Genomic DNA, 16,156 nt, shown 5'->3' on the forward strand with positions numbered 1-16,156 from the left:
ATACAACTGCAACTGAAATGAAGGTTCACAGTCTTTGGTCACCATCCAACCTGTTTGGCAAACAGGCAAAATGACCTCATTCCTGGTTATGTTCTCAGCCTGGCAGTGCGTCACCTACTTTAGCAACCCACTGCTCGCGCGTTGTGATTCGTTGCTGAGCCTGCAGCCCACTGAATCACTCTTTAGCCCATTTTTCAGACAATGCGTAAGCTCGGCAGCTGGTAGCCGACTTCTGGCAGTGGTCCAGCTGAGGCTGCTGCTGGCTGAAAGATAAAATGAGAGGAGTGACACACACTGACAAAAAAGTGATACTGGACTATTGAAAGTTTCTCAAGTTACACCCTTTGTATATATTTTGCTGTTATGGTAACTAAAAGTTCCAGTACTGCTGACGGGTATCAGTTTTCCTGTACAACACCCAGACTGATTTATGAAAAATTCAAACCAAGTTTTTTCTTTAACAAATACGAAATGTGTTGCATGTACATGTTTTAAGTTATAAAGACTCCATGAGTTTACAAACATTTCTGTAGATTATATCCCAATTCACAGTGTATGGGTGTATGCTGGCAAAGATGGATGATACTGCATACAGTATCATCCATCCGTATGCAGCTTCGTAACCAAGCTGTCTTCATAATTTTTGCAATTTATTGATTTTATTTATTTGTTTTTTTTAATTTCTTTTCCACATTTAAACCACAAATGTTGGGCTGGCAGACCAGCACAGGGTTTTACCCAACGGTGAAGCAGAAGGAAAATGACACAGAGTTCCAAGTAGATTTGGATGCATTTGTTTATCTCCGTTTACTCTGATACTCCAAATAAAATACACTGACACAAGTTTCCCCACACAGTCAAGTATAAACTAGAGTCTACTTTTGTGTACATTATTCTGGACTGCATGCAAAGTATCATAGTGTGGCAGAAAAAAAAAAAAGAAAAACTCCTTTACACACCATCCTCGTAGTGGGACCTGGTAGCAGTGTTGTGCTATGGACTTCTTCAGCACGGAGGGGAAACTGCAATCCAGGAAGAAAAGCAGTTAGAGGCAGTGCAGCACTTGAGACTGCAGTTGAAATGAATATCACAAGACAATAATTCTAACAAATTTAGTAACTCAGATTTTGAGTTAAATTCCTTAGCATCTTTAACTTTAAACAAGAATATCCAGCACAGGTATTCAAGGTCCAGTAAGATCAGTTTCTTGCTCCAATATAGTTGATTCCAATGGTTGAACTGCCTCCTCAGCATGTTATCTAACTCTCCAGAGGCCTGCTAAGGAATGGTTCTTTGAGTAGGTGGTTTGATCAAGGTAACATCTTGCTTTTCACTATTATTTCATCCAATCTACTAGTGTATTACTGTTTCAGGTTCCAGTCTTAAAAATCAAATTCTGTCTTTTATTTCCAGGATGTTATTGGCGGATAACAATATTGCCCCAAATCCAGTTTAGAGCACACATTTAAATTATATCATGCTGAATGAGAAGCACATGCTTGTCATATTTGACTACTCCCTTACATTTCACATCGAATCGCTCCTTACTTTCCTCTGACTACATTTCCTCAGTCCATGAGATGTGTAGTTGGGTTTCTGTTATGAAAGGATTTGGTGATCCACACTCCCTAAAGGTTAGAGTTTCAGCAGAGCAGTCTTCGCACAACGCCTCACAACCAGAAAAGAAAACTTGAATCGATAGGCTTCATTTAGACACAGGTGTTATGACTGGTGTAGGTTTCATTTTGGTTAGGTTGGTAATGTATCTTTATCTTTGTTCCGCAACACTCTTAATTATTGTTATATAACACCCAGAGGACTTGGTTAGAACCTGTCAGCGCTCCTCCACAGGTATGCTGGCACCTTTTGCTTATACCTAAACAAGCTTCCATATAAATTCTCAGATCATACACAACATACACCTCTGATCTTACAGATGTGCCTATGTCAGATTAGTTATTTTAATTTGACCCTACTGTGATGTTCGAGCACATGAATTCGATTAGCGATACCACATGCCTATAAACAGTGTTAATTCAGCTCATATAATAAGATAGAAATAAAACATGAGAGTGCATGTATCTTTCAATGCTTCACAGCTGGTTGCAGTGAATGTGTTTTCGTAGCCAGACCCCTGAGCTGGATGCTAACTCATGTTTTACTCTCAAATACAAGACGTACTACTTCCCACTTTGTATCTGGACAAGATTTATTCTTTATTGTGCACCATGACAAGAATTCAGAGGACTGTCTTCTGATATTTTTGAATTATTTTGGGTGTGCAGTTGTAGGGAGCGTAATTGAAAAATTACTGATGTGAGTAAAATGTAATGAGTCTACCAAATAAATCAGCTTGCACCAAAATCTCCAATTAATCATGGTTAACTACAATTGTGGTGATTAATCACCAGTTTAAATTGCTTGACAGCAATACAGTGAACACTCCAGAGTGCTTGTGTTTACTGATGCTGTCTAATGTTCCTGGATTTGTTGCTTTGGGTTTCCCCTGGGACAGTGCAGAAGGTTCCTCTTCCTTTTCTGTTTTGTTTTCAGTTTGCATGTAAGAGTATGTAATAGCAATGTTTTCTGATTCTTAAATGGGCTTTAACTTACTGCTTGAATTAGTTTGTTTGTCTTTTTAAATTATATGACTTTTGAGAACACTCCCTTTCATAACACCCAGTAACCTTAATCCAACCTGTTCTATTTGTATCTGTTTTGGAAAACATTTTATGAAACCTTAATGTTAAATGAAACCAACTGCATGGGAATGGCTGCATGAATGCATTTCACACATTCTCCTTTAGCAATAAGGTATTAGGGTTGGGTTAGGTAGGGTGCAGGTGGAATGCCTTAAAATAAACCTTGATCTTTTTCTCCTTTTGTCACATTCTATGTGTTTTATTAGAGTCGTATGTTAAAGATAACTCAAATAAGTACCTCATTGTGGGATGTTCATGAAAATAATGTGATTTTTAAAATTCTTTACTTGCTTTTATGTTCTGAGAGGTCTGAAAGGTTGATGCAACAACAGCAGATACTTTTATGTATTGTGGTGCTAAGCAGTTCAGTAAATAAAATACTGTTCTTAGTTTATAAAAGTCTATTTTCTGAGCTAAGGGGAGCCAGTGGAAGGAATTTAGAACTGACTACTCCGGCTTCCTCCCACAGTCCAAAAACGTGACTGTCAGGTTTAATTGGTCTCTCTAAATGGTGTGAATGTTTGTCCTGTGACACCGTTGACCCTGAAAAGATATGTGTGTTTGAGAATAGATGGATGGAATGGAATACCAGTCTACGGTAGAAAAGTGACACTGCACCTGGAGGTGATGGAATGATGCTCTGGGAATGCAGGTTTTTTTTCCTGCAGTAACAGTGAACCTGGTCAGAGATGATGGGGAAATGGAGTAAGCTTAACACAGAGCAATTACAGAAGAAAAACTGAGATGTTACAAAAGATTATGGAAAAGATGTTCACGCTCTCTTTGTCACATCTGAGCTGAAGCTGTTTTGCATAGGATTTTGCATAAGAATAGGGAATTTATTTAGATGTGCAAAGCTGAGAGAAACATAGCAACAGCCTTGCAGCTGTATTTGAAGTATTATCTCAGTTGTGCTGAACAAAAACATAGGCCTCACTTTTCAGATTTTTATTAGAAAAAAAAATATATCATGCATGCTTTCTCTTAAAACAAATAAAACGTGAAAAGGATCCGATAATTGTAAACAGATCTAATACAACATGTCAACTGATACCACAAGCCTGTAAACATTCACTTAGGTTGAAATAGGACAGCAGCAGCCTCAAGGAACTAAAAGTCAAGAAAAAAAAGTGTGACCTGGGTGGAAATGAAACTAGAGTAGCAAGAACTTTCTCACTGTAGTTGCTAAGATGTTTTGTAATGACTCCACCCTCTCTCATAAACACAAGTCCGTACAAAAGCCAAGTACGTACCGTCTCAAATTTATCAAACCAGTTGTCTATAGTACAAGATGTAACAATTCCAAGAATGTTGAAGCCAAGGGAGTGTCTGGGACATACTCTTCAATCCAAACTGCTTTCCCAGAAGATCCTTTTTGCTTTGTTGACCTATCTCTGCCTGGTATGCCTGACTCAACAGACGGATACACAGCAGGAATCTGATCCAATGTAGATAACACACACTGATTTCTTGCATGTATTTGCTAATACGATTTTACACAAACACATTTATTTTTAGTTGGAAAAAAAAACTCACTTCAGCAGAAGTTGAAAAAATAAAAATAATTTAATAATTTAATAATACATCATTCACATTACAGCAGGGTATTCTGTATCCAGAATCATATTTGTGCTGACATGCCACCATATTGGATGTTTTACGCCATCCAACACAGTGGTTCGCGGATTGCAGACCTAAGTCCACTGCTTAGCAGATGACTATGGAGGTATGTCAGATTCTCACAGTTTCGGAGATAAGAAGAAAACTGTGGATAAACAGGTGGCTGGTACTTTGAAAGCATGGGGTAAAACTGCTTTGTATAGTCTTTGCTTGGACTTGAGCCGGCTTTGTCCCTCAGCACTTTGTAATTCTGTCCCATGTTGTCATCCCGGTGCAGCACAGAGCTGAGCCCTGGGCTGGACGTGAAGCAGAACTCAATCCGCTCTATTTTGTCTGCCATTTGGGGCAAGCATGTTTCAAAGAAAAACACGTCTACATCAAGGCCATTGACTCGCCTTTGCTCCAGGAATTTACAGGGAATGTCTTTGAGGGTGATCCATGAATCAAAAGTCATTTTCATATTGACGGTGCTTTTTGGGCAACTATGGAAAACGCACACTTCACCTATCAAGGTGTTGTCTGAAATGCTGCAGCTCTTCATTTGTACACATTTCTCTTGCAGGCGAGCAATAAGTGCGTCAGAGTCCTTTGCAGGCTGAGGGAAGCCCAGGCGAAACTTGGACGTAAGCGATCCATTTCTGTTTGCAGGATTCTGTTGACCTTCCAAGGGGCGTGGACAGGGGTTTGTTGCTGGAGCAGGGGGTGGGGATGGGGGCTCAGAGGTGAACACATGCTCAACGGTCAGCGCCCGTCCCACCTCATCTGCAAATACCACACGTTTCTTGTGCGCGCTGAAGCTGTACTTGCGGAAGCAGCTCCGGGGCGATGTAGGCACGTATGACGAGGGTGGAGAGGAGGACAGATGTGCAAAGCGAAGGCTGGCTCTTCGTGGATAGTCGCTTGGTGGATAAAATCGCTGCGTTACTTTCAGAGGAGCCATGATCGGTGGCTGATGAAGAGGCTGGTGCTGACCCGGGTTCACCGGCAGTTTGTCTGGTTTGGCCACGGGATGGGGGTGAAGAACTCTGAGAAGGTTCAAAACAACCATGATTATAAATATGGCAGCATGATTTTCAGCATAATCATATTTGTATGAATGCCACCAAAAAGAATCATGATCAGGCTTAAGAAAATGACCACATGACTAAAAATGTGCTGATCCCCCAGCCCAAGAAGGCATGGGCAGCACTAGAGCCCCAATGGCGTTCTGTTGCACCAACATGCTAACAGAAAATTGCAATGTGGGACATTAATGGAGTGAACTTGTAAGTGGATTAAAATTTGGGGACCAAATAAAGACCTCAAGCTAATTATTATGCTGTTTAAGCTATTTAGCTGTGTTGCAAGGTGCAATACTTTGCTTCAAGAAAACACAGATATTAAGGTATTAACATATAGGTATTTAGGTAGACAACAAAGTAGCATCCACAGTTATATCAGGACCTGCATTTTCCCAGCAAAACTTTACTCAACGCCTCACAACCTCCACACACTCGCCTTCTTGCCAAAGTGAATTCTTGTGCCATTTATCCCCAGGCAAGACACAAGCACACGCATACACACCCAGATAATCTACATAATGTAGGCGAAAATGTAATTTATCACATTTTTCACTTCACATCCATCAACGTGTCTTGGCCGTGACCCTCTCTCAGGTTCACTGCCGTTCCTTCCCTGGGCCCCTTCTGATAGATACCGTGCACTGCAGACCGGCAACACAGCAGCTACAGTTTGCAAACGCTCTGACCTATTCACCTCGCAATCGCTATTTGTTTTTAGTGAAACTAGCTCAAATTCCTACATTTGTCTTCAATAAATGTCAGTCAAAATATTCGCTTGTTTTTATGTACATCTGTATACCACTATGACAAAATTATTCTCACTTCTGGTGGTCTTAATATTATGCCTGATATCTGAAATTGAAAATAGTAACTTACCTTGAGCTACTCATTGTCCCACTGCAGATTTACACTATTGTTCTGTTCTTTAGGAAGAAGGGCTTTGAGCTGAGTCGGCTTGATCTGCAACTGAAAAAAAACAACAAATAAAGTAAGAACATATGCCGTCCATGCAAGGAAAGACAAGCGTCTAACCAACAATATGATTGCATTTTTAACCGTATAATGATATACTTACATATCATACAGTAACATGTAGTTTCTCACTTGAGTGAAACAGTGAAAATAAAGACGAGTGTGCAGTCAGGCAGTCTCTGTTGTGTCTGGGGTCTGTGTTTTGAGTTTTGGGATTAAAAAGGAGCGTGCTCTGTGACATCACACCCGCCTGAAGCTGTAGTTCGACCAATCAACTGCAGCTACTTTGTTTTTTGTGTCCCGCCTTCACAGGGCCGTCTAATGGGTTGTTTATACTGAGAACTTTCCTTTTATGGAATCCTTCTCTGATGACAACATAGTTTTGGGAATAAAAGAAAAAAAAAAAGTAAAACCCAGCTCAAAATATTTTCAACTCAGTTTTAAAGACAAATGGGGGTTCTTTCTTTTGTGTAAAGAACCCAGAGAAAGCATGTGTTAACCTGATTTGAAATAAATTGAAACAGATGTCAAGTTTGAATTAGTATAGGTCTAAAGGTAAACATGCAAGAATGAGTTCAAAGCAAAATACAGTGTGGTCTTGAACTTGTTAGTCATGAATTTGGAATTTTTTTTAATTTTTTATCCTGCTTCATTCCAACTTGTTTTGCTGTCTGCAGTAGAAATCCACTCGCAAATCTACAACTATGTTGTAACTTAAAACAAACAAACAAAAAAAACAACAACTGAAAAATAGGTTAAAAATGAAGGAAAACCCAGAAGATTGCATCAAGTCATTGACTTGCAGCACTGCTTCTGGACAACCATGTAACATCAACAAACAATTGCGAGCATTGTCTGGGTTTCATGCTTTAGACAAATTCCTCACACTGAGCATTTCTGTAGCAACAGTAGAGAGGAAAATAGAAATAGGCCTCCAGGAGAACCTGGTGCCGTTCAAGTGACCATCTGCCACAATTGAATAGGAATTTCAGAAGACAAAGCAGATACTCGAAAAGAAGCAAACCTGATGTAGGAGTACATACCAGAAAACAGATAATGTTGATAAACATTACAAATCTGAAGAAAATACATTTAAAAAAAATGTCTGAAATGTAATTTCTGTTGAGGAATAATTGTGACACATCCAGGTTGCTTGAAATAGCTACACATCTGGTTACACATGAAAAGAAAATCATTGTGCAGCATTTTAAAAGAAGTTGGCCCTGTTTAAACTTTAGACATTTAGTTTCATGTGATCCTCACTGTTATGCTGTTGGCAACAGTATGTTAGTCAACCGCCCCCCTTCCAGGAAAGTATCACAGCTAAACACAAAGATCGACCATATGTGGCAAAAAACTGGGAGATAAAAGTGCATCACAATAACTAATTATGATACAAGGAACAAACATTACATTTTGTCAAATGTCATAATCATCAAAAATAATTATCATCAAATATACATCGGTTATAATGTTCCAGTTATAATTGATCATAGACAACTATAAAGACATTGGTTTTAAGGCTTGATTTAAAGGAACTCAGTGTTGTTTTTTTCCTGTTTTGCAGTCTTCAGGAAGTTTGTTCCAGATTTGTCCAGCATAAAAACTGAATCCTGCTTCTGCATGCTTGATTCTGGTTCTGAGAATGCAGAGTAAACTAGAACCAGAAGGCTTGAGTTGATACGACGACTAGCTCTTTCATGTATTCTGGCGCTAAGCCGTTCAGTGATTATTAAACTAACAAAAGTATTTTAGTCTATTCTCTGAGCTTCAGGGAGCCAGTGAATTTTAGGTCTGGGGTTATTATATGCTCTACCTGGTTTTAATGAGAACACAAGCAGCAGTTTTGGATCAGCTGCAGCTGTCTGATTGTCCAATCCGCTTCCATCCACATATGTATTCTATTCACATCAGAGTTCATTTTAACCGAACCAAGAGCTAGGTTTTTAGCCACCCCGACTTAACCTTTCAGCAGGACAATAACAGAGCCAGATTTGGTTACCGTGGACACACCGACCATAGTCCTTTTGCAAGGTTTGCTGTTGTCATTTTGTAGAGATCAAGACAAACTTGTCCTGAACAGGTTCTTATTGAGGAAACCAGTTTTGACTTATCAAGCCAATAACCCCACCTAAAGTTTTCTCACATTTTAATCCAGTCTAATTATGGAACGGATTAAAAGTGACTTGATGACACTTAAAAAGCTCAGTGAAGTTACTGTTCCAACAGGTGATCGAAGTTAGTGAAAGTATTCTTGTTCCATGACGGTACTTCTCCTTTAGCAATGTTTGGTTGGGTGCAATGTGTTAGAATAATGCTTAGACCAAGCTGTACTCTGAACATGGCCTGCAGCATTTTAACTGCAAACGATAATTGCGTGCTCTTCCTGACCCAGCTTTGTTATTCAAACAGATATTATGCGGTGACAATTACTGCTGCATATTTTCAGGTGAACCAAGAACAGGGTGTATACACACTAACACTGCCAAACCTTTAGCTGAAAGAACTAGATTTGTGTGAAGGTGCAGTCAACCAACCTGTGTCAACCAGCATCTTGATTTTCTTTTTTTTTATTTGTCACTTTGCGTTCGGCCAATTTATCCATTAAGTGTAACTCACCCGGTATCAGTTTGCAGGAGGCGCTTTGGAGGCTTACATCCTTGGCTCTCACTTTACCCAGTAAAATCCTCTTTTCTCTTTTGGCGGGAAACCAAGCTATGTGTAAGACGTGACCTATGCAGCAGGTTCCTTGTCTCTCATTTTCATAGTTATACCTGAAGCTGCGGCTTGTACGACTACACAGGTCTTAACAGGTTTTCTGCGAATTAAAATTTATACTTCCTTACGGTTAAAAGGTGAGGAAGCTTCCAAAAACTTACCAAGTGAAAATTCAAGTTTGTCTTAATGGTAGCGGTGAAATGTCATAGACATTTTCAAGCATATATTCTTAGCAGTACTGGTGACAAACTATGAACCGAACCTGTCATTTTTCTGCAGTAATAAGTTATTTCTGGCGCCCTTTACATAAAAGCATGATTTTTGGATTGTGCAGCTAGTATCATATCTGTAACTGACTCTTTCCGTTTTGAGAAGATCAACTGAACAGTGGACACAACCCTAATTTCAGACATCTGAGACGATGTCTGAAATGATGTAAGAGATGCGAAGCCTGACATAACACATCACACTTCTTTTTGAAATGCTGTTCAAATGTTTTGCTTCTTAAGTCATCGACAGCGCCCATCACTCACTGATACTGGAAAACATGATGCACATACCAATAGAGTGGTGTCTGCCGCATGCTGAATCAGTTCAGTCAGACAGCGTACCGCATACGTCGGTTTTTACTGCATTTGTCAGCGCACATCCCCTCTCTGTCTGTCTACTTCTTCGTTGGTGATGTAATTGCTGTTCGCTACTGAAATCTGTGTCTCCCCATTTGGAGGAGACCCTAAGGCAACACAGAACATGTTAGAGGGATTATGGGAAAGTCTTGGAATCGCCAACAATGAACTAATGGGTGTCGCTGATGAGAGGGATGTCTGGGGTTTTTTTTCAGGACATTTTATAAATATAAACAAAATGCAATCATCAGGAACCTTCAACAAAGAAGCATTGGTATTTTTTATTTAAAAATTTGGGCATGAAAAAATTCAAAATTTAACAATAATACATACAAGATGCTGTAAAAGAAAAAAAAGGAAAAAAGCTTTTTCAGCTTCCAATCTGTCTTTCAGACTTTTTTTTTCTTCTTTTACACTTGTAATCGATCTTTAACATTTGATATTTCTGTTTGTTTGGTACTTTGACTTATACTCATAAGTGCTCTTTTTCCCTTTCTCACTTGTTCTCTCTTGCCCTTTCCCTCTTAAACAGCGAATGACTAACTAGGCTAATGCTTGAGGACAATAGATCAGGTTTGATGTGCCTTTCAAGCTTTGACATGAATGCAAAAGTTTGTCTATGCAACAATAGCAATTAATGGATTAGTTTCAAATGATCCACACTAATACGTGTTCTCATGTGAACTCTGACCAAAGTGTTATGCAAGTATCAGTATTTTGACAAACATGTTAGTTTATGGTCATTTGTTGTTCTCTCTTCTTTTGGCCAATCATTGCGATGTCAAATCAAACAGGCACTTTTTATCCTTCAAGATTTATACATAACAAAATGACTTCCAGATTTGTGGCTTAAGAAAAAATGTTTTTATTATATAACTGGTGATGTAATTATTCTAATACAGGAAACTATGAAAGTAAAAGGTGTTTGAGCAGGTGCTGTTCACACTTGCTGATGAGTCGTTGAAGCTTTGTGGCTGTCTGACCTCAGGGTTTTTTCCATCAACCCAGTTTGCTTGCTAACACTTCTTCACATCTCCCCCGCCGTCGGCACTGGGTCAAAAACTGCCATCGCTCCAGATTGTTGGAAAGAATTACATTTTCTGTAGCTTCACGGTTTTCAACCTGTGGCACAGGCACCACTGAGAGTACTCTGAGGAGAATGTGGCATTATCTGCCAACAAATGTTTTTTTTTTTTTTATTTCTGTTACTGCAGCAGTAAATAAATTCAGTAAGCTGTAGAATGTGTGGATTAATTGCAGTTTTTTTGTTTATTTATTTGAATTATTGCAGAATATTTTCACATTGCATTCAAATATAAATTGGCATTGTTTATGATAGCATGATGTTTTTTTTTTATTTCTTTTTTTCTAACCCTGAGATATAGAAAAACATGAAAAAAGTTTAACCCTTGTAGATAGCTTTGTATAAGTACTCCAGAGATTTTCTTTGCTTTTTGTAAATTTTTATAAAAAATGTAATGAATATAATATAAAATCATGTTGAAATCTGTACAAGTGTTGCACAAAAATTACACAAGTACATATGTTTTAGACATCGTAATGAAAAAAGGAATCTTATAATAATTTTTAATACAATTTTGGTACCTGTAATCACAGACCTTGGGGGTATTTTGTGACACTGTGGGGGGTATTTATATACATTTAATAACGAGGAGGAAGACTGAAGATTGAGACTGAAAAATTAGGTTCAATCTCTACGTTTGGATAAAAAAACAAAAAGAAAAACAGAAGAAAATCAACATTTCAAATAAAGATGCTATCACAGTACAAGACTGAGTCTGACAGAGGTAAGCATAAAAACATACCTTGAAAAATGTGTATTCAAACCTATTGATCTGAAATCATAGGCTACCTGTTAGAAATCAGGCTGCCTGAAAAAGCTTTGACATTTTTACTTTGAGCTAAAAAAAAAAAAGAAATCAACACCAAGCAATTACAACTTCAGAACGCAAAATGTATTTCTAAAAAACACTTCAAAGTCATGTTTTTCCCGCTTGCAGAAGAATTAGGATTCTCTTTTAAATAGAAATAAAGAGAGCAGCAGCTGCTCCATGTTGTAAACTGTAACCCCACCCCATCCAATGCAAGACTTCTATCAGTCCTCCAGTACAGCAGGGGAGGAGTGAGCGATGAGCACCCTCCTGCGGGTGGAGAAGGGAGCATGTCTCTCTACTCTGACAACGGGCTTGGTGGAATTCAAGCAGCAAGGCTTGAGGTGCTTCGTCTAATTAACTAGTCTTGGATAGCGCTCAAGCAAAAATTACAGTTTTCTATTAGCTGACGTCTGTGAAAAACCATCAACTTTTGCCTAATTCATAATTTCTTTTTCATTATCTGCTCTCATGAATATTTTCATTAAAAATGTGATGCAATTCCTCCAGGTTTTCCAACTAAGATGTCAGCTTCTTCATATTTTGGTATGAACAGGGAAACTCTTACTTCCATTAAGTTTTGACCCTTAAATTGATACATCTAACACTTAAAGACTTTTTTTTCTATGCGCAATATAGGTTTTTAAATTCCAATGTCAGAAGTGTAATTAACCCACATTTCTTCCCCTGTTTCCTTCATTTTCTATCATCACAATTTCCCACCACTTTCCAGCATTTCATCCACCTAATCTATGATCGGTGTCACGTCTCCATGATATTTACAAATGACCTCTAATCACATCTTATGAGCAGCAAAACCCAAAGGGAAACCCAGAACACACTGGAGGAACTATTCTTTGCTCGTCGGGTTTGTCTCGGAGGAACTGGCCCGAGTGGCTGGGAAGAGGCCAGGCTTTCTGCTTAGGCTGCTCCTTCCACAACAGTTAAAGGTTACAGAAACAATGGTTAATAAATTTCATAGGAACTGTAAAAATTGAGAATGGCCCTTATGACACACAAAAAAATAAACCAGTTCACTATATTCAAGGTTTATGATATCTAACTTACAATGTTTGGATTTCAGGATTTTCACGTTAGCAAAGCAACCCGTATGTTTTCCACAAACATTATGAAAGGTAATTTAAACCTAAAAGGTTTTTAACTTTTAATTAAAGAAGGAGTATGTGTTTACTAATCAAATTTATTTATTTTGTAGCAAAATTTTCAATTGTCATAAAAATGCTGTACATAACAAACGTGACTTACAGGAAATTTGGCTTCGTAATATTTCAAGTCAAATACTGCACAAATCATCAAAGTGCCTTATTGATGAGAAAGGAGAACCAGTGTTGAAATTTATATTCTTTCTTCATGAAAAGCTAACCTCAACCGGCTTGTTGGCACATTAAAGTATCATTTCATTTTAGCTGGAGGTGTGTTGCGTAGGTGGATGGTTCATAAGCTACTCCCCCCCCAAACTCGGTGTGAGTCATCCAGTTGTCAGCAGATTGTTTGAACCATTTAACCTTTGCTAATGCTCAGCTCAAACCCTTTTTCATGTATCATGTTTTTCTCAAAAAGACAATGGCTTTCAGCATTATGGAAATGAAAGTTGGCCTAGCTTCAGCAGTTGGATCAATAGGAAGTGACTCACCATACTGAAATTACTTTGCAAATATTCGGTGTTTGCTGTAGAGAGACCTGATGATAGCGTTCAACCCCATACGGCGTATGTGTTGAGGTTTATTCAGACGCTGTGAATAGGCAGCCTTTTTGAACAGTACGTTGTATTTACATCCACTGAGTCTTTCACGTTATTAATTCAATTCAGTTTACTTCATAGCAAAGGGCATCTCGGGGCACTTTATACAAAACTATAAAATTTATCCACAGAAATACAGTTTATTTCAGACAGACAGATTCAGCATTAATTAAATACATTTGAATTTGATCAGACTTGTTAAACAATGTACTCAAGTTCAGTTTATTATTTAAATTGGTTAAAAAGCTTTTTTTTTTCCCCAAGAAAATCCAGCCAAATGCATCAATTCACTTGACTTACAGCAATCACTCCTCCTGAACAAGCAAATAGTGACATTACAAAGTCGATTCCATTGATTTTTTTTTTACTTTTTAGCAATCCCTTGTACTGATTGGGATGGAGCGACAGCAAAAAAATAAAGTATCCCGTAGCAGAAGCTGGCTCAGTGTGAGTGGCCATCTGCTGCAGCCAATGTTGTAATGACAACATTGTTCTTTGTTGGTATTTCATGTGATGGACCAAAACAACATGTACCTTAGTTATGAAGTGGAAAGATAAGAGTACAAGGTTTCCACTGTTTTTTTTTTGTTTGTTTTTTTTAATGACTAAAAATCTGAAAAGCATTTAGCTGGCTTCTGTTTAGTCCTGAAAAAAAAATCAAAGTGAGTCAATATCTTTGCAGACTTCCTACGCCTAGAGAGTCTTATATTTGCCTGTTCTTTTTTTCCCAAAGTAGCTCATGCTCAGTCAGATTGTAGAGGCAACTTCTGTGAAAACCCCTACTGCGTATTTTTATTTTGATTGAGGTCTAGATTGTAAATGGGCAATTTCCTCTCTGCATTACCATATTTCCTCCTGGATCACCTTGTATTTAGTTTCATCCCTCCTCCCATGAACTCCCTGTCCATGCTGTAGAAAATCATCCTCACAGCATGATGCTACGGGATGTTGTGCTCATTTTCATATGCAGGATTAACTTGCATATAAAATTGACATTTTTATATGTCACAATAAATTTTGCTAACTTTATTTGCTTACTTGAAAAGTTTTTTTTTCCTCCAATTTGACTAAGTAATCTTTTTTTTTTTTTTGCATGGTTTATGGTAAACTGGAAACAGGATTTCTTTCGATATTGGTTTATCCTGTCAACAGATTCTCCTTCCTGGGCTTTGGAGCTCCACAGCTCCTCCATAGTTATCATGGGCCTCTTGGTTTCTTCTCTCTAACTAAATTATGTTTAAAATTTAGTTTTCTGTTTCATAATATTCTCCCTGGACTGTCTGGTTTGTTCCTTGGTGTTTACAATGTTGTCTCTTCACTAACGTTCTCTTGTAATCCTCTGAAGTCCTGACAGAAACACTAGTATCCACACTGAGGTTGGATTACACACAGGTGGACTCTATTTGGTGATAAAGGAGTATTAAAATATATTGAAATGTGTGGTTTCATGACAGAATGTGTAAAGGATCAAGCAGAGTAATTACAACTGTGTCATAATTGTCTGAAATCTCGTTAAGAATGCCTGAAAACCTTTTACGACTTTTCTTGCGATGCTTTTATTTTTATTAAACGAGAGCGAAAAGGGATTCATTTTATCTCCTCCCTCGGTTTACGACTTTAATTCTGAAATATCTACAAATGCTCGCTATCGTCTCTCTGTTTGATGCTCATGTCGTAATCATCAGAATGATAAATTGCACATTTGAAAGAGTAAGTACCAACAGGATTAGTTCTTGATGACTGATTTTTGGGGTAAAAGGAGAATTACGCTTATCTTCATCTTTTTGCATGTTTGTGTGTAAAAGCTTTACACAATAACCTTGCTAGTGTTTCTGTTTGCTTTTTACTGCTAGTGAAAGTTCAAAAAGACACATAAATCTTTTTGGCAGATCAGTTTATTAGGGTAATAAAAACGAGAATTTGGGCATGCTGCCATTTGTGCCACTCCTGTTGGCCGTCTAGCACGCCTTGCAAAAGTACTAACACTCCTCAACCTCTGAAATCTTGTTAGATTAAGACCGTAAACCTCAAATTATGACACAAAGTAGCACATAATTCTAAAATGTAAGAAAAAAATATTAAAGTATTAAAGTCTGGAGGGATTTCTTTGTCAATTCTTTTTTTGTAATTTCTAAAAATGAATCAATAAAAAAAATAAAGCTCAATTGAAGTCACCTTATACACCAGATGTGTATAATTAATTATCAGTATAAACTGCTCATTTTTCTGTAAACATGTTGGGTGTCTGTTAGAGAAATCTTTCACAATCCCTTTCTATCCAATCTGAAATAGTTTGGGTTATTTTTAAAGAAAAATTGGCAAAAAAAAAAGTAAATCTTTAGATATGCAAAACTAAAAAAAACACACACAAAGTGTTTCGCAAAGTAATTTATGGGGGCTGATTACAAATGCATGCCAACCTATTCAGATGCTTATTTGTAAAAAAAGAAATAAAATCCATGCGCTATTTTTCTTCTAGCTTACAATTACGCACTAATATGTGAAGATCAAGCAGCGTAGACACTTTAACAAGATTCCTCACAAAGGTAAAGAGCTACACTGAGGTGAAGAGTGTGGGAGTGTTTGCCCTATTATCCTCATAATAATTTGAAGCAAGTGGCTAAACATAAATCAGGACTTGCATGTAAGAAATAATCCACAAATTATTTCGAAACGCTAGAGATTATACCATAAACCTTTGGAAAAGTTGGAATAATAAGCCTACTGTAAAAAACGTGCAGGTCAAAAGAGATTATGTTTACAAATAATATTTTTAATTAACTCTAGAATTTCCAGTATAAAA

The 16,156-nt window shown here is 37.8% G+C and overlaps 2 protein-coding genes across 2 annotated transcripts in view; both read right to left on the bottom strand.

Annotated features, from left to right (window-relative positions):
* Positions 1–55: 55 nt before the first annotated feature.
* Positions 56–16,156, bottom strand: part of LOC103473983 (leucine-rich repeat transmembrane neuronal protein 4) — a 263,387-nt gene continuing 247,286 nt past the window's right edge. The window contains exons 3-4 of the mRNA XM_081613631.1: positions 960–1,022; positions 56–263 (exon numbers count right to left, since the gene is read on the bottom strand). Of these exons, the coding sequence (XP_081469757.1) occupies positions 195–263; positions 960–1,022 (132 nt within the window). The 3' untranslated portion in view covers positions 56–194. The remainder of the gene's footprint in view (positions 264–959; positions 1,023–16,156) is intronic.
* LOC103473984 (protein phosphatase 1 regulatory subunit 3B-like) lies at positions 3,636–6,567 on the bottom strand. Its single transcript, XM_008424682.3, has 3 exons — positions 6,459–6,567; positions 6,260–6,349; positions 3,636–5,347 (listed from the first exon to the last, which is right to left on the bottom strand). The coding sequence occupies exons 2-3, from the start codon at positions 6,271–6,273 to the stop codon at positions 4,360–4,362; spliced, it is 1,002 nt and encodes a 333-aa protein (XP_008422904.2). The 5' UTR covers positions 6,274–6,349; positions 6,459–6,567; the 3' UTR covers positions 3,636–4,359.

This window comes from Poecilia reticulata, chromosome 12 (assembly GCF_904066995.2).
Source record: "Poecilia reticulata chromosome 12, P_reticulata-male-v2, whole genome shotgun sequence".
NCBI lineage: Eukaryota > Metazoa > Chordata > Actinopteri > Cyprinodontiformes > Poeciliidae > Poecilia > Poecilia reticulata.